The sequence below is a fragment of the Malania oleifera genome, chromosome 12 (assembly GCF_029873635.1).
Source record: "Malania oleifera isolate guangnan ecotype guangnan chromosome 12, ASM2987363v1, whole genome shotgun sequence".
In the NCBI taxonomy this organism is placed as follows: Eukaryota; Viridiplantae; Streptophyta; class Magnoliopsida; order Santalales; family Ximeniaceae; genus Malania; species Malania oleifera.
The window spans coordinates 59185166-59205568 of NC_080428.1; the positions used below are offsets into that span (position 1 = coordinate 59185166).

Consider the following 20403-nt stretch of genomic DNA (forward strand, 5'->3'; position numbering starts at 1 on the left):
TTTATTCTCCTTGCTTGATCCTGAGAAAAAGCCTAAAATGATCGGGAGATGAACATCCTAACTTCATGAAACTGTCGCAGATGCTGATCCGCCAACCCGAGAGAGATGAGAAAGACATTTGGGGAAAGAAAGTGGCTTCAGGTGAGTGTAGAAGTGTGTGTGTGTGTGTGTGTGTGTGTGTGTGTGTGAGAGAGAGAGAGAGAGAGAGAGAGTCACGTGAGGGATGAGAGAGAGATTCAAAGCCGAGAGAGAGAGAAGTGATTTTTCTATAAAAAAAAAAAAAAGATCTAATGTCTATTTATAAGCAAGCTGTCCCCGCACAACATCGTCGACGGTTTGACCATTTGCCAAACCAAAAATGCCTTTATTTGCTCTCGGTAGTTTGCTCTGCAAGAAAACCGTCGATGATTTTTCTGAGTCCCACCAAATTGTCGACTGTTTGTCCTGGCCAAATCCTTTTCTTTTATTCATTTTTCTTTTATTTTCTGGGTTCGGGTCTTTACAACCTTGATGAAGAAGTCTATATGCAGCTTCCTCTGGGACTCAAATGAAAGGGGGAGACTAGAGTTTGCAAGTTTGTTAAGTCTTTGTATGGTCTCAAACATGCTTCAAGGCAATGGTATGTCAAACTTTCATCTACCCTCATTGATGCAAGATACAAAAAATCTAAGGCAAATTATTCACTATTCGTCTGATCCCATAAGGGCAATTTCACTGCCATTTTAGTCTATGTGGATGACATTATTGTTGCAGGAAATAGCTTAGAACAGGTCAATGAGATCATGAAATACCTAAGTGATCATTTCAAACTCAAAGATCTTGGAATTCTCAAATACTTTATGGGAATCAAAGTGACCCGTTCAGCCAAAGGAATATTTTTATCTCAAAGGAAGTATGCACTCGAGATATTAGAAGATACAGGCTTCCTTGGAGCTAAACATGGAAACTTTCCCATGGATCAAAATCTTGCACTCAAAGAACAAAAATAATGGCAACCTTGTCTCAGATCCTTCGTCATATAGGTGACATGTTGGAAGATTAATTTATCTAACCATCACAAGACCCAACTTAGCCTATTCAGTGCATGTGCTAAGTCAGTTTATGGACAAACCACAAACACCATACTTGGATGCAGCACACAGAGTCTTACGAAACCCTAAGAAAACCCTAGGTCAAGGAATTCTCTTATCTACTTCTAGCAAAATTCAGCTCTATGCATAATGTGATACAAATTGGGCACAATGCAGGGATACCATACGATCGATCACCGGGTATTGCATCCTACTCGAAAAATCACCCATATCCTGGAAGATCAAGAAACAAACAACAGTGTCACGCTCCTCAGCCGAAGTAGAATATAGGTCTATGGCCTCCACATATTATGAGGTCACTTGGCTAAAGTCTGTACTATCAAACCTTGAAGTAATGCATTCTCAACCAGTCAGTTTGTACTGTTACAACAAGTCCGCTATACACATAACTTCAAATCCAGTGTTTTATGAACGAACCAAGCATATCGATATAGACTGTCATGTGGTTTAGGAGAAATACGAAAATGACATCATCCAAATAGTCTATATGCATACAAGTCAACAACCTACTGATATTTTTACTAAAGCTCTTGGATTCGCATAGTTTAGTTATTTACTTGGCAGGTTGGGTATCATAAATATCCATGCCAACTTGAAGGAGAGTTGAGGAATGTCGCACTTCACGGCATAAATCGAGTGTTGAGAAATGCCACAATCCATGGCATGAATCAAGGAGTGAAATCACGACTAAAATCACATAAGGAGAAAAGTCAGTAAATCATTTTACTTTGGAGCTTACAAATTGATTAAATGTTCCCCAATTCTTTGTATAAATAAGAGTTTTACAAATTGATATAAAAACATATAGAAATTCATTCTTTACTTCTTATTTTCCCTCTCACTTCTGCTCTAAATTTATCAAGGAGTATAAAGAGTTATCACTGCAAGAGTAGACTCCCTTGTCAAAGGATGCCTTGATTATCAAAAGAGCTCTTAGCAAAAAGGGAATCAAATGCTTGACAGATAACAAAGATTTAAAATTGTGGAAACAATTTGGAACATCTCAAGGAGCCAGACGCATGTTCATGGATGCACCAAATAAAATAGTAGAGCGAGCATTGCATAGGCAATGAGCTTGTCAAGGGAAGATATCAATTAGTTAGGTAAATTCAAATTTTTGAATTTGAATCCAAGCATGCAACTCTATGGCTAGAAAGAATACAAGACCTAAACAAAATAACCTAGTCTAGAGGCCCAACCAATTGCTAAATCAATAGGCTTTGTCATAGCCAAGAAAAATAAAGCCCTTGGCAACCCAACTTTTTCACTTCTAAGTACTACAAGAAAAATTATTTTTGGCAATGACAAAAATTGTTCCTAAAGAAATCACAAATTCATGGCTAAAGATTTTCGGTGACGAATATTAGTTGTGCCTAAAAAGGCGTCACTAAATGTTTTTGGGGACAAATAATGAAATTCGTTGTAAAAAAGTAGTCTTTAAGGACAAATAATTTTGTCCCTAGATATTCTAACGATTATTTCATTTGTTTTTCATGACAAAAAAAGTTGACCTCAAAAATAGTAAAAGTTTCAATGACAAATAAAGTCGTCCTTAAATAACGTAAGGGAGAGGAAAAAGTTGTTGACAATTATCACTGGATATCAATAAATGACAAAATATGTTCATCCCTAAAGGTATTCAAGGACAAAAAACATCCTCTCTAAAAGTTATTGGGGCACCTAGAACCCCATTTTGTTGACTTGTTTTGTAGGTTCTATGATTCAAACTTGGGACTTGTTGACTTATTTGATGCAGGTTTAGTTCCCATAGATCATTTTACTTGGGAGCATAGTGGTGGTAGATGGTTTATGACAAAACATTCATATTTCGCATTTTAAGCACCTTTAACCCCATTTTTTGATTTATTTTGTAGGTCCTACGATTTAAACTTGGGAATCGCTGGATCGTTTGATGCAGGATTAGTTCCCACGAGTCATTTTACTTAGGAGCACGGTGGCAGAAGATGGTTTATGACAAAAATATGCATATTGAAGGTCTTACAATTTTTGGCATCTTAAACCCCATTTTTGACATGTTTTGTAGGTCTTACGGTTCAAACTTGGGAACCATTGGCTCGTTCGACGCAAGACCAGTTCCCACGCATCATTTTACTTAAAAACATGGTGGCAATAGATGGTTTATGGCAAAAACATGCATATTTCACATTTTGAGCACCTTGAACTCTATTTTTGACTTCTTCTTTTTTTTCTTTTTTTTTTTTGTAGATCTTACTATTCAAACTTGGGAATCATTGGCTCGTTTGACACGAAACTAGTTCCCACGGGTCATTTACTTAAAAGTACGGTGGTGGTAGATTATTTATAACAAAAACATGCATATTCCACATTTTGGGCACATTGAACCCCCTTTTTAACTTGTTTTGTAGGTTTTACTATTCAAACTTGGGAACCATTAGCTCGTTTGACATAGAACTAGCCCCCATGGGTCATTTTACTTAGGAGCACAATGATGGTAGTTGGTTTATGACAAAAATAAGAATATTTCACGTTTTAGGTACCTTAAACCCCATTTTTGACTTATTTTGTAGGTCCTACATTTCAAAATTTGGGAGTCATTGCTTCATTTGATGCAGGACTAGTTCCCATTAGTCATTTTACTTATGAGTATGGTGGAAGTAGATGGTTTATGACAAAAACATGCATATTCCACGTTTTAGGCACTTAGAATCCCATTTTTTACTTGTTTTGTAGGTGAACTGCTAGCTCATTTGACGTAAGCTTAGTACCCATGGGCCATTTTACTTAGGAGCATGGTGGTGGTAGATGATTTATGACAAAAACATACATATTCCACATTTTGGGCACCTTGAACCCCATTTTTGTCTTATTTTGTAGGTCCTACAATTCAAATTTGGGAACCACTAACTCGTTTGACGCAGGACTAGTTCCCATGGGTCATTTGAATGGAAAAAAAGAGGTCTTTTTTTTTTTTTTGAACACTACTATAATGGATCAATCTAGAACAAACTCTTGGGAAGATGAGCAAACCATCCTTACAACATAAATCCTATCCAAACAACTAGATTTAAAACATTAACCTTATGTTTTGGAGAGGTAACGAATTTGGATTTTCGTAGATTTGGACAAAATTTATATTAAATTTTTTTCAAATCCACCCAAATCCAAATCCAAAGGCCAAAGTCCATGTTCCCAAACACAATGTAAAGGAAAAAAGAAAAAAAAAAACAACTAAGTGAGTGAATGTTGCACTAGCCAAAGCCCCTCAAACTACACTATAATAAAATCATCAAAATGGTCCATGTCGGATGCAAGTCTAGAGCTCCTCCTCATTCAAGAAAGTTGATTACGGTAAAAATACATTGTTTTATACATTTCATGCATAGGATATAATTAAGGTACCATAATTCTTTAATGTTAGTAAATTAGAGGGCCATCATGCCATGTGTTTCATTCCACATTTTGGTTGGAGTTAACTCATCATGTTACATGCCTAAAGAAATAAGGGATCTATTTTCAGACATTTCAATTTGTCTTCTCAATATAGGGGCCTTCAGTCTCAATGGATTTCACCTAGAAGATCGCTTCTAGATAACCTAACCACCTAAGCATGGATTCTTTGATTTCAATTTTTTGTTGCCAAAAGGTTGCAACAACAACATATTAGTACTCTTAGGATAGAGAGAATCAACACCTCATGCCACTGAACCTATAAATTTCACTAAATATTAAGCCATGTTATCGTTGAAGACAATAAATAACAAGTACTTACAAGATGTCACTCACTTTTACAGCAGGGTAGCACAGCAAGGAGACCTAGAGGAGTCGTCCATCGAACAAGTTGATTATCTAATGCAATAACCTGCAAAAAAATCCATTATACAACAATTCAGAACTCAAAAAATTCTTCGCTTAGCCATACTGATGCCAAACCAACTCAAGTGTCCTATATGTGACAGGAAAACAAACCCTTGCACAACCACCAAGCCAACACATTCTGTTGTGAGCAGCTTGAAACAACTCTCCAATGACCGTCTATGCCACCTATGGGAAGTAATTTACTCAAAAAAGAAATATTTAAATGCAGAATGGGGTAATTCAAGATAAATATGAAAATCTTGTTATTCGCTAGCCGTGCAACATGATGTGAATATGATATCCACACTTATTTTCTTTTTAAAATGCATCCAGTCTATGAGGCTCCTGCTAATACAGAAAGGGGGTAATTAGTTGTATGCAGCCTTACCCCCACTTAAAACGGTTGTTTTGGGGACTCAAACCCATAACACAACCAATTGCATAGCAGATTGTGTTCTTAAACTAGCCTATGCGAGTCCCAAGTTTCAAATTTGGGTGCTCAACTTCCCTACTGCAATGGTACAAGTTGCTCAAGATTTTCGCATTGGGGTGGTTCCTTTTAATAGTCTAAGTTGTTTTGTGTGGTCCTCGGAAAAGTTCTTATGACACTTAAGGTTCTAATAGAGCCAAACATGCAAAATTAAAGTAGCAATAACTATAAACTCATGCAAAAGTAAACATGCTAGAATTTAATATTATAACATTGACTTCCTTGTAAATTGTACAAAGATGTCTAAAACATCTTCCAATTTAATTTCTAGCCACAGGAAATACTGATGTATATTAAAAATATGCAACTATAATATTTTTCCAATCTAGATAACCAAACTCTTATTATTTGGTTCCTTTTTTTTATTATCAGTAGTCCTGTTTGGTAGCTACTTGCTCACTTTGGCAGCATGGCAAGCTGCATTGAATAACAGCCCATCATCAGTGATATGACCCTTTTCCTCCAATCTTCTAGCTATTTGCTCATGTGCCCCTACATAAGTAACACCATATATTGTAGTCGTCACCATCTGTTTCACTAATTTTCGATCCACCTGAAAACATATAAAATATAAATCATCAGTTGAAAATAGTCCAAAACAAATTCCACTAATCTTTACTTAAATTACTCATTTTGTAGATCAACCCCCCCCCCCCCCAAAAAAAATAAAATAAAATAAAATAAAATGAAACAAAAACGAAAATATAAAATTTAAAAAAAAAAAAACTGGAAAAGAGGAACAAGAGTGAAAAAGAAGCAAGGCACAACCTGGCCAATTAAGATTTTATCTAATAATGCATTGGGATCAACTGCAGCGTCCTTGCTGTTGTCCCTTTTGAAGATATTTTGATCCTTGCCAATCAGTTATCATTAGAAAACACTTATGATAGGCAAGGAGGCTTGACCTGGGAGTTAAATTGGAGTTTTGAAATGAAGTACTGCCCACAGGACAGTAGCGCAACCATTGCTGCATATTTTGGTCTTTCTTTTCAGCTAATTTGGAAGTTTAATATTATCCAGTCAATTTTATATGGTTAAAGATTAGTTAAGTTTTGATGGTTGAGATTGATTTTTGTGACGTTAAGTTACCAATAGGCATATATAAGCTTAGTACCAATCTTAAGTTTTAACTAGAACATTTTTAGTAGAAGATAAGGGAGAGTATATTAGCACAAAAGGATACAAGAAAGAAGAGCTTACAACAAGAAAAACAAGAAACAAAGCAGCAAAACAGAATTCAAAACTAGCAGAATTTGGTAAAATTCTTAAAACTAGAGGCAAAAATGCAAGCTCTAAAATCTTCTAATACTTTGTTTGTTAGCCGGTCTAGGTCCATGGAAGCATTTTCAAAGGTAATTTAGATCCCTGAAGAGTGTAAATGCAAGCAACCCAGGTAACTTTACTAAGAGTAGCAGCAGTGCCACTTCCTAGCTCAGAAATTTTATTGAGCTCCTCTTCCCATCTGCATGTTAAGATGGGAATGTTCAAAGAAGTTGTAATATGATAGAACAAAGTGGAAAAACCAAATTCAAAGAAAATCTAGATTCTTAATTCTAAGCACTGGTGACCAAAAAGACCATCCAAACACTGATTATTGCTCCATTTTGAGACGGCTAGTCTAATTAAGAATGGGAAAGCAATTCTACAAATGTTTAAAGTCTAATTAAGAATGGAAAGTGGCATTGTCGAAGAACTTCTAGTTCATTTTCAGAGCATAAAAATTTGGTATTAAAAAACTAATATCAACCAGTGAATAAACTAAACAAATATTTTGCAAAGCATAAAAATATGGATTGTAGTTTTACTAAAACCAGCCAGTAAACAAGTGAAAATTCATCATCTATCATAACGTCTTTCCCTGCTAAAAGACTCCAGTACAATATATATTATTGAAATGCTAGACTAATATTTGGGATCACGTATTGGACATGCTCACATACTGCCTACATTAGTGATTTTTCTAGCTAAATAAAAAAAAAAATGTCTTATTTAGTCTTGAAAGTATAACAACCAAGAACCCATAAAAAGCTTAAACTAAAGAAAATAAATATATAAATACACTCCATAGAAAATATATCGTCCACACATGATAAAATAGATAAAGAAACTTCTCATAAGAAGCAAAAACACAATCACAATCACAAAAGAACATATCTGGAAAAAAATTTTAAAAAAAATAATAAACCAACTAATTATTATTTCTGAACACAGACCTGAACAAAATAAACATTTTTATTTTAATCACAAAAAACCACAATAAAATCCTATATAAATCACACAAACTCCAAACCATTCAAATCTGAGCTTGTCATCATAAACATCAATAGAATCATCAATCCAAAGCATTAAAAAAAAGCCCTAAAATCAGAGAGAAGGAGAGAAAGAGTTCACCTTCAAAGAGCAAGGAAAAATGAAAACGATTCGAGAGAGAGAGTGAAAGATGGGGAGTGAAAGGGACTCACAGGCCGTGGCGTCACAGGTGGTGGGAGTCACAAGTGGTGGCGTCGCAGGAGGGTGGTCTCGCAAGCGGCTACGACTCTAGCTGGCGGCGAAATTTGGTGGTTGTAGACCAAAGACAGCGAAGTAGAGAGAGATTGGGGAGATCGAGAGGGAAGATGTAGAGAGGAGACAAGGAATGCACAGTGCTATTGTTCGAATGGGATTTAGGGGGAATAGGGTTCGAAAATGAAAAAAACGACACTGTTCTAAACTTGTCAGATCAAAACCTTTATCGACGAATAAAACTTGTCGCAAAAAGTCTCTACGCTCGTTGGTGATACTGTGACTCAGCCCGCAAAAATGAAATACATTTCCCGCGTAGCAATGACATTACAAATAGTCGTCGCTAAAGGCTTCCTGCACTTGTTTTTCATGATGACTTTAATTTTTGTCGCCAAAAGTCCTGTTTAGCGACGAAAATAAGTTTGTCACTAAAACAATTGTCGCTAAAGGTCATTTTCCTGTAGCGTAGGCAAGCGCGGAAACACTTTGGGAAAAGACGATACCCACCAAAGCCTAACTGTCATTACTAACGTGGATTGAGTTAGAAGAAACAAATGCAGGAATAGTACAAATAGTAAAACAAGCAAGTCTTACAAACATAAAACTCAAAAAAATAAGGGAATTGGGAAAACCCCTTTGTAGCTTTGGATTAACAATAGATCTCAATAAATATCCACTCCAGAATGAAGAGTTGAATAAGCTACAATGAAACTGAGAATGTTATATGAAGGAACTGGAAGATATGCTTGTTCAAATTATTTTGGAGAGAACTAACCACAAGAACACATAGGAAATCCAATGAACCCAATAATTTTATATTGGGATACTAAAGACCTAAATAACCAAGAAAAGAAAGTACAATTAAACAAAGCCTTGGATTCTTAAAAACTTAATATTGTTTGCCTTCAAGAAACCAAGTTGTGCAATATTGACAAAGGTACAATAATCCCTTCTAAAAGGTAAATGGAATGGACATGCATTTATTCAAGGGGCTTAGAAGGGAGTATAATTATGCTATATGCTAAAGGGAATGAGCATGGGTTCGCATTCAATTACCATGCATATGCAGTTAAAGAGTTTATGTCAGGATTAGTTATTATCAGTGGTTGATGGTCCTCAAGAGGATCAAGAGAAAGAAATGCTATGGCAAGAACTATCTGAAGCTAAAGGTGTAGCTATCCTCTTTTCCATGGTGTATGAAAGGGATTCTTATGAAATAAGATACCCTTATGAGGGAGCAAAACTTTCAATGTCTCCAAAAATATGGAGAAATTCACAAATTGCTTCATGTACGAATGAGATTTAATTGAAATTCCTCTTAATGGTGCTAAATTCATTTGGTCTAATAATTAGGACCCTCCTACTCTCACAAAATTCGACAGCTTCCTCTTCAGTGCTGCTTAAAAAGGAAATTTCTTTTCCTTCGTCAAAAAGCTCTCACGAGGTACATCTTAAATCATAATTCAATTATGCTTAATGGTGGCAGTTTGGAATTGGGAAAAGCATCATTCAAGTTTAACAATAGCTAGTACTTACGGTTAACTGAATCACCATATCTAGTTTATCATTGAGTATTGGAACAACTTCAAATGCTCTAGCTACCATTCCTTCATTTTAGCACAAAAACTTAAAACTATGAAAGTCCATATAAAGGATTGGAAGACTAAAACCATGAAGGAAGCCTCTTTACAAGAGGAGAAGTTGTTGAGATAGATTGATGATTGGAACAAGAAAGAAGAGGTCAAGCCTTTACTCACTAATAAAAAACCTTTGCAGTGGGGAGACAAAAGGTGAAGGCAATTTTTGTTTCAAAAACTTTCACGTAAAGAAAGAGAATAGTTAGAGGATCCATTTAAAGAGGAGGAATGAATGCTATAAAAATTTTGAATGGGGAAAAACCAACAAGGTTGAATGGATTTACTTTGGCTCTTTTCCAAAGGTGGGGCACTTTCAAACCTGATATAATTGCGACTTTCAAAGAATTTCACTCTTCTAACATATTTGAAAAGAGTATTAACACTACTTTCATTGTCCTAAATCCAAAAGGTGGAGATGGGGGGGGGGGGGGAATTAATGCTTACAAAAATCACTCTAACAAATACCTTGACATATTACATTCCATGTTACCCGTTCCTTCGAGTATGGCTACAAGACACATTTTATTTTAATTGGAAAGGAAATTCAAATAGCTCCAAGTACCCACTGATTCAATGAGAAAACCTTTTCCCATCTATTCATCATGGAGGATTAGGGATCAAAAGAATTTAGAATTTCCTGGGAAATGGTTTTGAGAGATTATGTCAAGAGAAGGGTAGTCTATTGACTTTATGAGTCCAATCCTGTTTTGATAATGACAAATCACTAGGTATTTGACATATGCAATTGAGTTTGTGAACAGAATTATGATTTAGAATGCACGAATGATAAGCTTGATATGGAAGCCACGAGAAACCTAAAGTATATATCACTTGACTCAATCCATGAAACTAAAAGAACAAAAGGATGAAGAAGCAAGCTTCAAGTTCAAGATCTTCAATGGGATGGGTATTTAAAATTGAATGTTTTTACATATATCATATGATTTAATTTGAAACTCAAATATACCCTAAACAAACCTTAGGACTCGTGCATTTTATGAAAGATTCATTTACATTAGTTCTAGGTTGAATAAATTTTTCAAGGCAAATTTTAGAAGTCTCGTCAACGAACCCTATGGCCTCATCAATGAACGTATGAAGGTCACTCGGCAATGAACAGTGTTGTCTCGTCGATGAAAAAATAACGAGTCTAAAAAGTTTAGATAGTGCTCTTATCGACAAACTCATAGCCTCATCGACGAACGAGTCTTGTACACTCGTCGACGAATGTACCCATTTTTCGATGAAGGTTGCGGTGCAAAACGACATTCCAGCGCGGACACGGATGTAAATATGATATTTTAAATGATCTAATGGCCATAAATTGTTTAGATGGCAAAATTGCTTATAAACCTAAACTCAAAACCCTAGAGCACCACTTTTTGCACATCTCTTGAGAGTATTGAACACACTGCTAAGCTTTTACCTATGATTTCAAAGCATTCACATCAAATCTGAACTTGAGTTACGTTAATTTTCAAAAGGTGTTCCAGCAAATATTGGGCAAACAACTTGGGTATTGAGGTTTGGTGTTCAAACAAATTGTTTACTTATTCTCAAAGATTTTTTTGGTACTAATTTATTCTTGAATATTCTTTGAGAGATTGATCTTGAGTTATTAATTATATATATACATTTTGTGAAAGATCATTACTTGAGAAAAGCTTTTGTTTAAAATTAAAATCTTGAAGATAGTTTTAAATATATTTTCATTCAAAGATTTTTTATTTGATTAGTGCAAAAATTATTTTATTGCAAATACTAAGAGCTTCTAAATACATATTCTTGAAGAATTTTGTTTTAAAAAATTATTATTTAAATCTTTGCAAATATTCAAAGTCATATATTTATACAAAGATTCAACTTTACAAATTATTTGATAGCAAGAACATAGATTTGCGCATTATTCAAGATTTTTTTTTAAAGGATCTTATTTTCTATTCTTGCATAAAGTATTCTGAAATCAAATCTTAAGATCTCCAAAGCATTTATTTATAAATCATTATTAGGAGATATTGATTAAAGCGTAGATTTTTGAATCATCTCATCTTTATATAAAGATCATATTGATACATACACATTGAGCTTCAAGTTTTATCATATTGAGTATGTACTAAAATTTCTATTGTACTCACTAGCTTTGTGTAGAAGCATTTGAGTTTTTACAAAAATTGTAATTTTCTATTGTATTCACGGTTCGGGTTGTAAACCGGGGTTGAGGAGGAAGCTATGCCTCTTGTAAGCAGCAGAATGTAAGGGAAGTTTCGTCCCAGTTAAAGGAGCAGATTTTAGTGGAATCCTTGAATGAGTTGCTCAAGGCAAGGACGTACGCTTAGGTAGGTCGAACCTCGTAAAAATCGTGTTTGTCTTCTCTCTTCCCTTAACTCTTTTAATTTCCACCTTCGTTTAAATTATATGTTTATTATATATGAATTAAGCATTTGATAAGTTTTTTTTTTTGTAATTGGGTAAATTGTATGCTTAATAAGGACACACATTAAATTGATTAATTTTGAAACATTAAGTTAGGTATTAAGAAGATTGCAAGTTCTTAATTAATAGTTTTCAAAATTAGAACTTAAAAAACTTAATTTTTGAAAATACCCAATTCAGCCCCCCTCTTGGGATGACACCATAATTCACATTTGGTATCAGAGGGGGTTTACATAGACTTAACCATTATTTTTGTAAAAGATCACAATGGCACACATCGGTGTAACCCCATTATGTAAGGGACACTCGTCCACTAGACCATCAGTTTTTTGCAGTGTAAATTACACCTACTGGAAACGAAGGATGAGTATATATCTTTTAAATGTTGATTGGAAAGTGTAGAGAAGTGTTTCTAAAGGAAACCATGTGCCTATGAAAATAGTTAATAAAGTAAATGTACCTAAGACTAAAGATGAATATATTAATGATGATTGGAAATCTGTTAAAATAAATGCTACTGCTATAAACCTCCTATATTGTGCACTAGAAGTTAATGAAGTTTAATAGGGTAATGGCCTGTAAAACTGCTAAAGACACATGGGAAAAATTAGAAGTAACATATGAAGGCACTAAGAAAATAAAATATAGTAGGATAGATATGTTTACTAGTGAATATGAGGCATTTAAAATGTCTGCTAACGAGTCTATTCAATCCATGTACACTAGATTCACACACATCATGAATTCATTAAATGCTTTTGGTAAATCTTACCCTACTTATGAATTAATTAGGAAAATCCTTAGGGGACTACCGCCAATATGGGAAGCTAAAGCTACTGCTATAGCCGAATGAATGAATCTGAAAGAGATGTCAGTTGATGAACTGATTGGATCACTCATCACTTATGAGCTAGCAATAAATGAGAGGAAAATTGAGTAGAATAAAGCAAAAAGAATTACAACTCTTAAGGCTTCGTCTAGCAGCTCTAGTGAAGGAAGTGACTTAGAATTAGAAGATAACATGGCTTTGCTAACTAGGAAGTTCGGAAAGTTCCTTAAGAAGAATAAGAAGTTTAACAAAAAATTTTGGAACTTGAAATTAGAAAGAGGAGAGTCTAGCAAAAGGAGGCAAAAGGATGATCTTCATACATGCTATAAATGTAAAGAAGTTGGGCATATCAAGCCAAATTGTCCCCAGTTGAAGAAAGTGTCCAAAAAGAAGAAGAAGGCACAAAAGGTTGGTTGGGATATTCTCGGTACCAGTAGTTCAGAATCTGAATCTAATGATGACCAGATTACAAATTTGTGTCTGATGGCTCACGAAGATCACGACGTACAATCTTTTTGCTCTACTTCATCTTATTATTCCAATGATTCAGAAAATGAAAATAGCATGTTTTCTTATAATGAATTGCAACAAGAATATTTGTACACACTTAAAATGCTTTAGAAGAATACTAAGAAAATTTCTGAGTTGAAATGTGAAGTTAAAGAAATCTCAAAGTTATTGAAAAACAAAATGAGTCTTATGCATCTGTGATAAAAGAAAAGGATTTAGAAATTGAGGAATTGGAAAGAAATTTGAAAGATAATTCTAAAATTATTCATAAATTCACAGAGGGACAGAGTAACTTTGAAAGACTTCATGGGGCACAAAGAAATTCCCTAGATAAAGAAGGACTTGGTTTTAATGGAAAGGAAAATTTGAAACAAAAACATCTTTACATAGGTTATTTTGTAAGAGAATTAAAAGCTTATGCTCCATCAAAAGACTTTTATAAATATACTACATGCTTTAAATGTAAAAGGATGGGTCATATAAAATTCGATTGTCCTTTTAAAAACAAAGATGTTAAAATGAAAAAGGTATGAAGAGTTAAAGGAGAGTCAAGCACTAACCCCTGTGGACCCAAGAAAAAATGGGAACCAAAAACAATTACTCAAATGTCTATTGTAGGTGTGCTCGAGATCATCCTCCTCAAAAGACAGATGGTATATGGATAGCGGATGTTTGTGTCATAGTGGATGTTTGCGACATATGACTGGGGATAAAGTTAAATTTGGATCCATCACACCAAAGGACGGAGGATTTGTCACTTTTGGGGATAATACAAAAGGAATGATCATAGGTGTTGGTAATGTTGGTAACGATTCATTACTCTTTATAGAAGATGTTTTACTGGTTGATGGTTTAAAACATAACTTATTAAGTATAAGTCAAAAGTGTGATAAAGGTTATAAAGTATCTTTTGAACATGACAAGTGCATTGTTGGACATAAAATTGATAACGAAATTCTATTCACTACTGAGCGTCATGAAAATGTATATACCACCAACTTTGATAACTTAATTTCTCAACGTGTGACATGTTTCTTTGTTATGAATGAAATTACTTAGATTTGGCATAGGAGACTAGGACATGCAAACATGGACTTAATAGCTAAACTAGCTAAGGGAGACTTAATTATGGGATTGCCTAAGACAAAATTCATGAAAGACAAAATCTGTGATGCATGTCAACTAGGAAAACAAGCAAGATCTAGTTTTAAGAAGAAGAAAGTAATTTCTGCTACTAGGCCACTCCAAATGCTACACTTAGATTTATTTGATCCTAATTCAGAGTTTAGGAGGAAAATCATATGCATTTGTTATCGTTGATGATTATTCTAGATTTACATGGGTACTATTTTTAAGTCACAAAGATGAAGCATGTAAACAATTTATAAAACTGTGCAAGAAAATTCAAAATGAAAGGGATGCACTATCATCACTAAAATCAGAAGTGATCGGGGGAGAGAATTTAAAAATCAAGGTATGGAAGAATACTGTGATTCATTAGGAATATCTCATAATTTTTCAGCTCCTAGAACACCACAACAGAATGGTGTAGTTGAGAGAAAGAATAGGTTTATACAAGAAATGGCCAAAACTATGCTCAACGAACATAAACTACCTAAGTACTTCTGAGCTGAGGCAGTAAATACTGCTTATTATATTCTGAATAGAGTCCTAATTAAACCATCTCTAAATAAGACTCCATTTGAATTATGGAATGGTCATAGACCAAACATCTTATATTGCCATGTCTTTGGCTGTAAGTGCTTTGTACTCAGAAACAATGAACATTTAAGAAAGTTTGATGTGAAATCTGATGAAGGTATTTTTCTAAGACATGCCTTAGATAGTAAAGCCTATAGGATATATAATAAACAAACATTATCCGTTGTAGAATCCTTTCATGTTGCATTCGATGAATCCAATCCATTTGCTTAAAAGACTGATGAGGATGAAATTGAGATTAATAAGGAATTTGAAGAACTGTCTATTGAAAATAATTCAAATAAGAACAGTGAAGTTAAAGAAACATCTTCTGAAAATAATCAAGTGGAAAAAGAGATTAATGAACCATCTAAAGAATGGAAGTAGATAAAGAATCATCCTATAGATCAAATTAGAGGAGAACCATTGTAAAGACCCAAAAAATTAAAATTATTAAAATAATTAGGGAAATAATAATAATAATAATTATTATTATTAATTTAATTAATTAGTTTTTAAATTAAACATTATTAAATTGGATTTATTAAATAAAAAATATAATGGATATGAAGATATATATATATATATATATATATATATAATATTAATATATTAGTATATTGAAAGCTTAGTAAGCTTTCCTGAAGGAAATTTCAATTTCCTTCCTGAGAACAGAACCATTAAATAGCGTCACCCCCCCCTAAAACGTCAACCACTTCTCCGTCTCCATTTCTCTCTCTTCTCAATTTTTCGGTGGATATTCGGCTAATCGGGAAACGGAAGGTACCGTTGGATTCCTAACTCCGTCATTGACATTTCTACTGGAGCGGATTTGTTGTGAGAGTGGCGTAGGCACCATTCCTGGGGTAAGGAAAAATTTCCCTATTTCTTCAATTTCTCCTTAAATCTACCATTAAATCATCGGACACCACCATGGGGTCCTAGTCGCGATCGTCGTCATTTTGGCTGGAGTAAATTTCCAATTTGGGTTTTCTAGGCCCCACTCTAAAGCGAGAGTGATATTTGGGAAAATAAATAAATTAGTTATATTTGAGGGTATAATTATTTGAAAAGGAGTTTATATATATGAGTATGCGAGAACTTAGATTCACTACCAGTATGCAATATACAAATCTGTATTAGCCATGTAGATGACATATTCACATCCAGTATGGCAACTCAATTCATTATTTCACAAGCGATGCAATATAATTTCAATAAGAGCAGAAACTCTTAACACAACACTTATATGGTAAACAATACACTAATAAGACAGGAATATACATTAAAATGGTGAAATAAACTCAAATTACAAACAATCAAATATATCAAGCCAACAATATTCATATTTTTCTTGAAATACGACAAAAAGTATATGTTAAAACAAAAAATTCTGAAGATATAAGGAAGAAACAAACAATTGAGAATATGCTATTTTAAGGCATACTTAATGGGCATATGGAGTTATTAAGTATGTTAAATTGCGTGATCAGAACCTAAAAATATACAAGTTTGTAAGTATATGATGACTATTGGTTTTGGATACATCCAACTAAAATTTTTGTTTATAACTAGTTAACTCTTACCCAAGTGTGCTCAGTTTTTCCAACCACCAACCAACAACTCTAGAAATTATTAAAAACATACAAACTTGCACATGGACCTCTAAATGCATTCCAGCACACGCACACACACACATAGAAAATCATAATAACCCCTTAATAGAAAATCATGTTCATTTTCATATGTTATGCTTTAATTGTGTTACAGTTTTAATAGCAATAATTGTAGGCAAAATCATTGACTAAAAAGAAAAGCATATATGAAGAGAAAAAAAGATTGTACGAACTTCTACAAAAAAAATTAAGAAGGAAAAATCCTAACTTGTTGGCATCACCACAAAAAAACCCAATTCATATTGTGCAAATCCCTCCATTTAGTAATCCATAGAATCAATGCAAATCTAGGGATATGATTTTAAATTGAACAACTTTGTGCCATCATACAGTAGGAGCCTTCTCTCTAATAACCTCTCATGCTACAGATAAAGGAATTTATGGGAATTTTTTACTAGAAAAAGTGTTAAAGTCTGCCTGTGCCATAATTGGATGAAAAGAGATAGATTTTATGATTTCCTTTATAACCTGATTAGTTCTCCTAGACCAGCACCAAGCATTATTTTTTATTATTTTAGATACAGTAGTATTATGAGGGAGAAAAAATTCTTTTTGAATGGATAGTCCATATTTCAGGAAGAGGGAACCATATAGATGCCAATTATCAAATAACGATGAGGTGCTTCTACCATCTCCAACATTGTAGCTAAATAAATAGGTCACTTTACATCTGACTTTAAGAACCATACACCAAGTTGGAGTATGAGAAGAAGGTGGTCTTAGAGCCCAAATACTTGTGTTCTTTAGTTTATAAGAAATCAACTAGGTACTTGAAGGAAATGGTAGAGGGTAACTGTGACGACCCGCTTAATTTCTATAGATTTTTCTTTTTCATAATATAATACAATATCCCAAAACTCAGCAAATTATAATCCACCTGGACCTGTGGGTGCTAGGGATACATCAGTAACACATAACAGAAGCCTAAGCAGCAGGAAACATAAAATTAATATATCATAAATACAGATCATTCATCACAATACCAGAGTTACTACATCCACCGTATTTAAGTATATACATCCCAAAAAGAAAGATTTAGGGACATTTTTCACAAAAATCCCATCTGTTCCCACCAAAACTTACCCTTCAGAGAGGGCAGATCAACAGAACTATATCAGCGGAGCTTTACCTGCTCTCCTATCAGGGGCTCCTGAAATGTTTATGAAATTTAGGGTGAGACACCTCTTAGTAAGGGAAATAAACTAACACTAGTGTGTGGCAACATGAACACTTCTGTGGTATACATATAGTCATAAACATAACCAATAAAACTGTATATATACATTTATATCATTTCTAGGAAAAATATGTATAATCAAAACATGGCAGAACATAATGGTTTCCATAGCATAATTCATCTCATATAAATATTAATACAAAACAAACATCTCTGGTAGGTTAGCTGGCTATTGTCATGTATTACTCCCACATGACTGGGTTGTGTGGCCCGAAGGCGGGACCTGACAATGGTTAGTCGACCACTGCCAAGTCAAAAGTACAATCTGTAAGTCCGATAAGTCTTCCAGACCTGGTTCGTATACCAAGAGCACTCACACACTTCTTAAAAACTACATCGACCATCCAATCTCACACCACTCCGTATAGTGGCATTAACACAAATATCATGATAAATCATGAACACATAGCATCGGTACCGTGCAAATGCTAGCCTAGACCAAGCCAACTAAGTTCTAATAACATATAGCATATACTGAAACTGTGATACATGAATATTTCATACCATTAATTATCAAATCAATCATATAATTTTGCATATATACATATATCATGAAAATCATCGGCCCGTATGCCGATATTTCACATTTTACTATAGCTCGACTCGTACGCTGGCAAATCATATCCATAGCTCAGCCAGTACGCTAGCAAATCACATCCATAACTCGGCTTGTATGCCGGCAAATCAAATACATAGCTCAGCCCGTACACTGGCAAATCATATCCATAGCTTGGCCCGTACACCGACAAATCACATATATAACTCGGCCTGTACGCCGGTAAATTATATTCATAGCATGACCCATACGCCGGTAAACATATAAAAATCTCGGCCCGTAAGCTGGTTTTCCATTATAAAAATCCATATCTTCATTATATTCCCAGAAAACAGTATTTCATATTAATTTCAACTCATGCCACACGAAATAGGTTTTTTGTATATTTAACATACCATCATTTTCAGAAGTATTTCTCAGATATAAAACATATATAAATATATTTATTTCCTTAAAGTCAAATGCTGTAATAATATACATATTTTTCATAAAATACTAGCTTAATTTATCCCCTTACCTGAGTCCTACAAAGCCTATAAAACAAACAGCCCCGCACCCGCAGGATTCCCCGTTCAACACCCTGAAAACAACATTTTTCCTAGAACAAAAGTTCATTATTACTATGCGTACTACGCTTTCTACAACTATCAAATAACCAAATACTGAGTAGAAAGCTTTACCCTGAATTTGGGATGGTTTCCAACCCAGCTCCACCGATGATTAGCTTCGGCGGACTTGTAGAGAACTTTTCTAGGAGCGTCGTGGTGACTTCAGATCATCAAACCGGTAGAAAATCAGCCCGAGATCTTAGCGAGAAGGGAGGAGGGACATAAAGGAGAGAGAAGGAGGAGTTTTTGTGCAGGTTTTCGGCTAAAAATGAATTTTACCCCTACTTATACACGGGCCTTTGTTGATGAGCCACGTCACCTCATTGACGAGTCCTGTAGAAAGTTCGTCAACGAACCTGAACCCTCGTCAATGAATTTCAGACTTCCAAAAATCCTCTCTTAGTATCTTCTTGTCAACAAGATGGAACTTCGTCAATGAGATCCTGAAGAACCCTCGTCGACGAAACCCCTGTGTTTGTCGACGAGGCCTGAAAAATTTCTTGGGATTATCTCATCCAAAATGCAACGTCGTCGATGAAGTTGGTTGCCTCCTTCTGTTCCTGTTTCCATTTTCCTTTCTTTTTATTATTTAAATACAATTATTCTTCAGGTTGTTACAGTACCAATGAGCCATAAAAGCTCTTTTACAGGAAAAGCATCCCTTAGCTCATTTAATCTTATGAGACCAAGGCCTCCATCATTCTACAACATGCTTACATACTTTATTCCGGCTTATTTTGCTAGAGGAACAAGAGAAATCCTTGCCTGTCCAAAGAAAGGCCTTAAATCTTTTCTCCAAACAATTCAAAACCAAATTTGGAAGAAAAATACATGAACCCCAATACTGGTGGATACTCGTCTAAACTGACTTGATTAGCTAAATTCTACTAGCATATGAAAGGATTTTTTTTATCCTAGTTACTAATATTCCCAATGATTTTTTCAACTAATACTTAGCAATCTTCTCTGTTGATTTCTTTTGTTGCTAGAGGAAGTCCCTGATATCTATTTGGTAAGGCTCCCATAGTTATGTTCAAGTTTTTATGGGTATTCTAAAGAGTTACCTCATCAACTCCAGAGTGAAATATCATAGATTTAGAAGCAACAAATTGTAAACCCATGAAACATTTCCAGAAAATAAACCAACCAGAGGAATAAATTTCTTTTAGGGAAAAAAAAACTCTTGAACCAACACAAACAAATAATAAACATCAAGAACTAAAAAAAAAACACAAAAACAATTTCTTCAAATCCCAGTTCAAAGATAACTTGAAGGCTTCCGGCGTTTGATCTCCT

At 34.5% G+C, this 20403-nt stretch overlaps 1 protein-coding gene across 18 annotated transcripts in view; it reads right to left on the bottom strand.

The window, feature by feature from the left end:
• LOC131144180 (DNA-directed RNA polymerase 2A-like) overlaps window positions 1-8224 on the bottom strand; it is a 34200-nt gene extending 25976 nt beyond the window's left edge. For 8 of the 18 annotated variants that reach the window (XM_058092633.1, XM_058092641.1, XM_058092639.1 and 5 more), the window contains exons 1-4: window positions 7881-8202; window positions 5819-5971; window positions 5040-5105; window positions 4857-4932 (exon numbers count right to left, since the gene is read on the bottom strand). In XM_058092633.1, coding sequence (XP_057948616.1) covers window positions 4857-4932; window positions 5040-5105; window positions 5819-5947 — 271 coding nt within the window. In that variant the 5' untranslated portion in view covers window positions 5948-5971; window positions 7881-8202. Of the gene's footprint in view, window positions 1-4842; window positions 4933-5039; window positions 5972-7880 lie in introns of all 18 variants that reach the window. The other 10 variants (XR_009133753.1, XR_009133755.1, XR_009133754.1 and 7 more) reach the window with 5 other exon arrangements.
• Between the last annotated feature and the right edge of the window lie 12179 nt (window positions 8225-20403).